Source organism: Pan paniscus, chromosome 2 (genome assembly GCF_029289425.2).
Source record: "Pan paniscus chromosome 2, NHGRI_mPanPan1-v2.0_pri, whole genome shotgun sequence".
Lineage (NCBI taxonomy): Eukaryota > Metazoa > Chordata > Mammalia > Primates > Hominidae > Pan > Pan paniscus.
Window position 1 is genome coordinate 107,473,836 of NC_085926.1, and position 9,410 is coordinate 107,483,245.

Genomic DNA, 9,410 nt, shown 5'->3' on the forward strand with positions numbered 1-9,410 from the left:
TAAATACTTTTGCTGCAGCACAGCAAAAGAGAGAGAAACAGCTCAATGATGTACACTGCCGGAAACTGGGGTGAAAAATGCTGTTTCAATTTTCTGAAAGTTGCATAAGACTAAAACATACTCCAGTAAATTAGGCTTTTACTTTAACAGGTTTGGTGTTTCATTTAGGGAGGAAAAAAGGAGATTAAACTCCAAACTCTCTTCCCATTCCATCCATTTTGACAGCTTTAAATGAAGAAAAGTAGTTTTTTGGTTATTACCTTCCATGATAATAATATTTTTTCTCATACTTCTCTGGCACATAAGACATATCCTTTGCTGTTGTCAATGTGTCATAGCATTTTCCCTTCATATTGAACTTGCTTTCTAAACCAACTGTATCAAGTAGATATAATTTTTTGTGTAACTTTTCTAGCACCACAACCTGCCATTTGAGTGGAAATGCCTAGTAAACAGAATTTAATTTTCCAAAGTGTTTGTTCTTAGACTTTGTGGAAATTCAAGCTTTGCACTTTTTTCATTTTCTACCGAGTTCTGTGCTCACAAGATAAGTGATTTTTTCTGGGAACTTCGTTTATCTAGACTATAGGAGCACCCTAGTCTATAAAAAAATATAAAAATTTATATGCAAAAAGAAGTTGGGGGAGTTTTTCATGAGTGATCTTTAGCTTACTGAAAAGATCTGTCAAAGGGTTACTTCCAGAAGCCAGCTGTAAAAGTACATCTGCTTATTTTACACATAATTAACTACTTTATAAAGAAACCAAGGCAGAGAAAATTAAAGAATTAGGAATTCACTGCCAATTATAGAGCAATTAAAAATTAAGACATATTTATCTAAATCATCGTGGAAACCAACATGAAAACATAGTCTCTATGCCTAACAGGAACACATGTACACAGTAGTCTGCTTGAGAAGCTGACATTCTTGATATTCATTGAATCATCTATCCTGGACTGTGCTTCGTTTGAAGGCCGCGAAAGTTGTTTTAGTTTAAATATATATCAGCTTTCTTCTCAAGGGACTTACAGTCTAATGAGAAGGATCAAATTATCAAATTGATGAATGTTTGACTCTTGCACTTAGGGAGGAGTGACTTGCTCTGGAATTGAGATTAAATGCTGTAGTTAGTGGTTCTCAGTTAATCAGAAAAATCTTCCAGAAAACAGGTTTAAACTTATGACCTAACTATCAAAGGGAAATATTCCCAATCCTATGGAGCAAGCTAACAATTTAGTGAGGTAGAAAGAAGGTATAGTTTAGATCTGGAAATCTGATTTATCTCTTAACTATGTGAGTTGGGGGAAGTTACTTTCTCTAAGCTTCAGTTTTCTTCATCTTAAGACTAATGGTCTTTATCTACTTCATAGCATTGTTGTGGAAACTAAATGAAATATAGTTGGAATGTGATTTGCACAGTCCTTGGCATGATTTCTCTAATTGACTTTCTATATATTCTCAATCTGCACCCATCAAGGTGTCATGCATTCTAGATTCACATCTGCCTCTGAGTTACAACACCTCATCCAGGTTAGTGGACAGTCTGCCCGAAGTGCAAAAGTGGGTGCTGAAGAGCGGTTGGAAAGAGAGTCTCTGAGGACGTGGTTGACACTAATAAAGAGTAGCCTGTTGGCTGGACTGCTCAGCTTAGAGGCACTAAGTCTGTAAGATTGGAAATTTGAAACACTTCAGCAACAAATGGAGAAAAAACAAAAACAAAAGTCAAAGTGAAAGAGGATTTAAACAGAGGAAGAATTAGAGAACTCCTTTGATGAATGATAATTTTCTTGAGAACAGAGATCAATGTTCTGCAACATAAAAATTGGTTTGTAATTTTTTTTCTTTTGGCAGAGACTTGCTCTGTCGCCCAGGCTGGAGTCCAGTGGTGTGATCTCAGCTCACTGCAACCTCTGCCTCCTGGGTTCAAGAGATCCTCCTGCCTAGGCCTCCCAAGTAGCTGGGACTACAGGCACGTGCCACCAGGCTCAGCTAATTTTTGTATTTTTAGTAGAGATGGGGTTTCAGTATGTTGGCCAGGCTGGTCTCAAACTCCTGACTTCAAGTGATCCATCCGCCTCAACCTCCCGAAGTGCTGGGATTACAGGTGTGAGCCGCTGCGCCCAGCCTATAATTGTTTAATGAATGTATAAATAGGAAATCCCTGTTTACTGGGCACTAGCAGGGTTTTCTGCACACATGTGCCTCGACACTGACACACTGACAAGATAGGTTAGGAATGGTGAGTGTCTGTGACTTTCCCTATCAGTCCTGATACAAATTCAAAGAAGAGGTGATAGCCCTTATGAAAGCTAGGTTGCTGGTATCTGGAACTCAGTTTCCTCTTTGGTTCAAGCAGAAAAGACTAGAAAGCCAGAGAGTCAGTGGTTAATGCAGTGTTAGAGTGGAGCAAGAGAAACAATTCTAGACAATGATTCTTCTACCTATGGCTAACAGGTGTCCATGGGACAGCATCGGGATGGGAAAGCTCAGCAGCTTAGGGAAGTACTCATACCCTGTCACTGGTAATAATAAGATCCAAAAGTAAGATGATATATAAAATAATTTTTACTTTCTGGACCACTATTTTTTAAAGAAATGATTATATCAGGAGGTTTTCTGCTTCAAAAGTTCCCCATTCTGTCTGGTTAGGTACAAGAAATTGGCTAAAATATCCAACGAATACAGGTAGATCAGAGACACCCAGCTGTTCTCCTCTTGGCATGAAAAAGACTTTTTCTCTTGCTAGTTATTTATTATTTTACTAAATGCCCAAAGGCTGTCAGATGGTGACATTTTTTTTCATCCACAGATAATCTAATAGTCTATTAGAAGTAGCCACTTATATAACAGTGGACACCTGAGCCTCTCCTGTATTAACTTTTCTTCAGTATTACCTTTGGACATGGGCCTGACACCAGAGAGAATGATGTTAGCTAGAGGTCGAATTTTAATGCATCAAGTCAGGTTTGTTTCTGAGAAGCCACCTGTTCCACAGAAACAGAAATGGTAGGGCGGAAGGGTAGAGTGAAAGGTCTCCCAATTTATCCCCCTATCTCTATGCAGTACATGGAGTGACCCAAATATTACATTAATTTTAATTGTACTTCTTGTTGTGCTGAGCTTGGTGATGTGTCATTTCCTGCCTCTGTTCCTCAGAGTGTAGAATTTGTTTCACTGATAACACTGATAACTGCTGCCATAATGTCATCAAATCAAACATGAATTGATTTTGTGATTGAAACTGCAGATGCTACTATTATCTGATTACTTTAAATGCCTTTCTAAAGATACATTTGGCCTCTGTCTAATTCTCTCTGCTTTGATTTTCCTAGTATCCTCAGGGTTGACTTGTTACTCAAGGGTGAGTGCATCCTGTCAATATATAAATGATTCCCAGGGACTGGGGAAGAAACAGGAACCCCCTAGACTTCTGGACTACAGAGCCTCATTTTTGGTTCCTTTTAACTACATGTCCTTTAGATAATACTATTTTCATAGGAGAAAAATAAAATGAAGCTGAGAGTTCAGTTTTTTTTTCTAAGAAGAAGTTCACCCAAGCTTAACTATCCTGGGTTATATTGAAAGTGAGCGGACAACCCAGGCCCCTCCAGTATATCTGCAGCCTCCACCAAGATCCAAAAAAATCCAGCAGAACACTCTCTGTCTCTGACCTTACACAACTCACCCAGTTTTCAACATGGTACAATCTAGCTGCAAATAGATGACAGATGGCATTTTTTTGTTGTTGATTAAGTATGAGACTCTCCTATAGAGGCAGGAGATCCTAAAACGTTTTATTTTGGTCAGTGGACTAATGACAAATAGCATAACACAAAAGCATTCAAAAATTAGTCAGACTTTTTATTGAGATTCTCCTGTCATCTAACCTTCCCAGAATTTAAAATTAGCTTGTCTGTACCTGTATTTTTGCCTCTGTGTTTGTGTGTCTGTGTATGTGTGTGTGTGTGAGAGAGAGAGAGAGAGAGAGAAACAGAAAGAGAGAGAAATTGATTTTTCATACCCTACCTTATAATTTAATAATTAATTAGCATCTTCTCCAGTGATGGAATGGAGAGATTGTTCATTAAGTCTGCAGGTGGTTCTATGCTGGGCAAGCTAACAACATATAAAGTTAGTTAATTTCAGAGTTGCACAAAGCAATGGAGAAGTAGATGAGATGGTCACGAAGTGTGGAAATTGGGTTGGGTCATGAATGAGAAATAAAAGAACCATAGCTTTATAGAGAGAAGACCAAGAAAATTAAAATAGCACAGTGGAAAAAATTTTCAGAAATATAAAATTTAGGACAATACTCTTCAGTGAAAATTGATAAGTGCAAGAAAAACCTTTACAACTTTTAGATATAAGGCTGGAAAATTGCTAAAAATTATTATAGAATAATATAATAATATAAATTTATATTATTATAGAATGAATAATAAAAGACTAATTAAAATTAGATAACTGCATTGCATTTTATAGTGGTAAGGTAGAAGTCAACTAGATCAAGTGATAATGTGCTTTGTTATATAAAAATTAGATAAATTTATTAATTAAAAATATGTTTTGCTCACTTTATATGTGACCTCCTTTAAACCATTTTCCATATTGCCAACATAGTACTTTTTAAGTTTTTTTGAAATAATTTTAGATTTACATAAGTTTCAAAAATAAATTCCATATACTCTTTATATAGATTTCCCAAATGTTAACGTTTTACCACATTTATCACTCTCTCTTGTTTCCTTTCTCTCTTTCTTCCTTCCCCTTTCCCTTCCTTCCATCTTTCCTTTTTTCTCTCTTTATAGTTATATATTTTGAACTGTTTGAGAGTAAACTGGAAACATGATATTTCTTTATATTGAAATACTTCAGTGTGTATTTATTTAAAATAAGTAATTTTTTTACATGGCTAAAGTACAGTGGTCAGCATCAAAAAATTACCAGTATAAAACTATTATATAATCTATAAATTTTGATCACATTTTCAGATTTCCCCACTAATATCATAATCATACAATAATTTTTTTCTCTGGTTCAGACATGTATCCATGTTCACAAGTTACATTTAGTTGTCATCAGAATAATCATCTAAAAAAACCCAGATCTGCTAGTACCACTCCCTAGCTAAACGTTTTATGATGATTTTGTAGTTTTCTTAAGATAAAATATCCCAGGCTATGTGTGATATTCAGCTGGTATGAAGCTCTAAAACCATATTGGCTTGTTAATGGCTCATCCAATTGTCTTGAGTTCATTCACATTGGTTAGTGCCTGTGTTAGAATGGTTGTTCAATATTTGCAATATTACTTCTGACCATGTCTCATAAAATCCTGCTTTCTTTTCCAGATTCATATTTTGAATTCTCTCCCAAGCTGTCTTTGCTGTGTTCCTACTTGTCACAAACTCCAGAGGGGAAAAGGTTTTATGCTACTTGAAATCTAACAATGTAGCTGCCACAGTTTCAAAGATGTTGCCAGAAGACACAAAACCCCTGGGTCAGAGACAAAGAATATTACTGTGCATGGTACAAGAGGGAGATTAATGTTCACATGGTTCTCTTGACCCTCAAGTGCCATGAGGATGATGCGGAGGAAGACTCAGGTGGATGCTGTGCACACAGTGAATCTGTGTTTCAGCTTAGGAGCTGTTCTAAAAAGTAGGCTGCTAGCAAACTTGTCCAAACTTTGCCCTGGAGAAGATGTTATCTTTATTGTTCTTCACAGGGAAACAGATCTGCACTCTGCCCCACAGAGAGAAACTATGTATCTTCTAAGGTTGTTTGCTATATAAATATTTTGGAAAGATAGTCCAGTAAAAGAGTTGATTCAAGTCATCCATAATACCTCTTATGGAGAAATGTCTCTCAACAACACTAACCATCTTTCAGTTTCTGTAATGGCCTATGCCCACTCTGAGTGCTGCTGTATTTGCTATTTTTCTTTTGGAAACATTTTCCCCGGCTTTCTCTGTCTCATCTAATTAACTTCTCATCATTCTTTAAATGTATTTTTTTTTTCAGTTCCTCAGATTAAGTTGGATTCCCCCATAGGTTGCTATTTATTCCATTAAGAGGATTTATTGGCTTGATGGGGTGGCTGATGGCTGTAATCCCAGCACTTTGGGAGGCCGAGGCAGGTGGAGCACAAGGTCAGGAGTTCAAGACCAGCCTGGCCAAGATGTTGAAACCCTGTCTCTACTAAAACTACAAAAACTAGCCAGGGGCAGTGGCAGGTGCCTGTAATCCCACCTACTCAGGAGGCTGAAGCAGGAGAATTGCTTGAACCCCGGGCGGCAGAGGTTGCAGTGAGCTGAGATCGTGCCACCACACTCCAGCCTGGGCGACAGACTGAGATTCTCATCCAGAGTCAAATTTTCAAAAAAAAAAAAAAAGATTTATCACACTGTGATTTATGTCAGCGTAAACATTCGATTAATGTTTGTCTCTCACCGTAGACACAATTTCATAAATGTCAAAGACTGTGCTATGTTGCTTAACTTGAATCTCCAAAATTTAGCATAATAACTAACACATGGTACACAATATATGTTTTGGAGTGAAAAAGAAAATATGTGTCAAACATGTAGTATTTAAGTTAGCAGGACCTGTGCTTGTGCAGTCTCATAGCAGTTATTCCAGATTTTTTGAGTATTTGATTTTGTCAAATCATCTGAAAATAATTAGAATCTGGTCTATTTATTTCTAGTATTTATACCTCAATTATTGTATAAGAGTGGGTGCACATGTGTGTGTAACTGTAGTGGCTAGAATCTGTAATATAATGATGTGAGTACCAGTGACAGTGGGTATTTCTATGTTGTTCAACTCAAACAAGAATAGTTCTAATCTTTCATTAAATATAATTCTTCTAGAAGATACCTTTAAAGAAGTTTCTTTTTATTCACACAAGCATATTTTGGAGATATTGCAGGCTCAGTTCATCACCACCAAATAAAGATAAATTTCAATAAAGCAAGTCACACTATTTTTTTGGTTTCCCAGTACATATAAAAGTTAAGTTTACACTATACCGTAGTCTATTAAGTGTGCAATATACATATGTTTAAAAATATATACATACCATATAAAAAACTTTATTGCTAAAAAATGCTACTGATCACCTGAGCCTTCAGCAGGTTGTAATCTTTTTCCTAGTGGAGGCTCTTACCTTGATGTTGATGGCTGTTGACTGATCAGGATGGTGATTGCCAAAGGTTGTGGTGGCTGTGGTAGTATCTTAAAATAGAAAATAAAGTTTTCTCCATCTATTTATTCTTCCTTTCATGAAAGATTTGAGATGCTGTTGAATACTATTTTACATGCAGTTGAACTTTTTTCAAAATTAGTGTCAATCCTCTCAAACCCTGCCATTACTTTATCAACTAAGTTTATGTAATATTCTAAATATTTTGTTGTCATTTTAACAGTGTTCACTGAATTTTCGCCAGGAATTGATTCTGTCTCAAGAAGCCACTTTCTTAGAAGCAAGTCTTCATCTGTTCAGGCTTTATCATGATATTGCAGCAATTCAGTTACATCTTTAGGGTCCACTTCCAATTCTATTTCTCTTGCTATCGCTACCCAATGTGTAGTTATTTCCTCTATTGAAGTCTTAAACCTCTCAAAGTCATTCATGAGGATTGGAATCAACTTCCAAACTCCTGTTAATGTTGACATTTTGACCTCTTCCATGAATCATGAATGTTTTTAATGGCATCTAGAATTATGAATCCTTTCTAAAAAATTCTCAACTTATTTTGCACAGGTCCATTGGAGGAATCACTATTTATGGCAGCTATAGCCTTAAGAAATATATTTCTTAAATAATAAAACTGGAAAGCAAAAATTACCCCTTGATCCATGGGCTGAAGAATAGATGTGGTGTTAGCAAGCATAAAAACATTAATCTTCTTGTACATCACTATCAGAGCTCTTTAGTGGCTAGGTGCATTGTCAATTAACCTTAATATTTTAAAAGTAATCTTTTTTTAATGAGCAGTAGGTCTCAACAATGGGCTTAAAATATTCAGTAAACCATGATGTAAACAGATAAGGTGTCATCTAGGTTTTGTTATTCCATTCATAGAACACAGGTAGAGTACATTTAGCATAATTCTTAATGGCTTTAGGTTTTTTTTTTTTTTTTGAGACGGAGTCTTGCTCTGTCACCCAGGCTGGAGTGCAGTGGCACGATCTCAGCTCACTGCAAACTCCGCCTCCCGGGTTCACGCCATTCTCCTGCCTCAGCCTCCTGAGTAGCTGGGACTACAGGTGCCCACGACCATGCCTGGCTAATTTTTTCTATTTTTAGTAGAGATTGGGTTTCACCATGTTAGCCAGATGGTCTCGATCTCCTGACCCTGTGATCCTCCTGCCTCTGCCTCCCAAAGTGCTGGGATTACAGGCATGAGCCACCGTGCCTGGCCAATGGCTTTAGGATTTTTAGAATGGTAAATGAACATTGGTTTCAACTTGAAGTCACCAGCTTCGTTAACCTCTAACAAGAGAATCAGCCTGTCCTTTAAAGTTTTGAAAGCGGGCATTGACTGCTTCATTCTAACCATGAAAGTCCTAAATGGTGTTTTCTTCCAATAGAAGGCTGTTTTATCTACATAGAAAATCTGTTGTTTAGTGTAGCCAGTTTCAGCAATTATTTTAGCAAGATTTTCTAGATAACTTGCTGCAGATTCTACATCAGCATTTGCTACTTCACCTTGCACTTTTGTGGTATATATAGATGGCTTCTTTTCTTAAACTTCATGAACTAACTTCTGCTAGCTTCAAACTTTTCTCTGGCAGCTTCCTCACTTCTCTCAGCTTTCATAGAATTGAAGAAATTTAGAGCCCTGCTCTGGATTAGGCTTTGGCTTAAGGGAATGTTGTGGTTGGTTTGATCTTCTATCTAGACCACTAAAACTTTCCCCATATCAGCAATAAGGCTGTTTCACTTTCTTATCATTTGTGTGTTCACTGGAGAAGCACTTTTAATTTTCTTTAAGTTTTCCTTTGCATTTATTACTTGGATCACTGTTTGACACAAGGGGCCTAGCTTGTAGCATATCTCAGCTTTCAACATGCCTTCCTCAGTAAGCTTAATCATTTCTCTTTTGACTTAAAGAGAGACATATACAACTTTTCCTTTCATTTTGACACTCAGAAACGATTGTAGGATTATTAATTAGCCTAATTATAATGTTATTGTCTCTCAGGGAATACAGAAGCCTGAGGAAAGGGAGAGAGACGGGGGAATGGTTGGTCGGTGGAGCAGTCAGAACATAATCAACGCTTATCAATTAAGTTCACCATCTCATATGGGCCTGGTTCATGGCACCCCAAAACAATTACAATAGTAACATCAAAGATTACTGATTACAGATAATCAGAATGAATATAATAATGAAACAGTT

At 36.8% G+C, this 9,410-nt stretch overlaps 1 protein-coding gene across 1 annotated transcript in view; it reads left to right on the forward strand.

Annotated features, from left to right (window-relative positions):
* Positions 1–6,623, forward strand: part of LOC130541344 (putative uncharacterized protein encoded by LINC00336) — an 84,707-nt gene extending 78,084 nt beyond the window's left edge. Inside the window, exon 5 of the mRNA XM_057301854.1 lies at positions 5,352–6,623. Coding sequence (XP_057157837.1) covers position 5,352 — 1 coding nt within the window. The 3' untranslated portion in view covers positions 5,353–6,623. The remainder of the gene's footprint in view (positions 1–5,351) is intronic.
* The last annotated feature ends 2,787 nt before the right edge of the window (positions 6,624–9,410 follow it).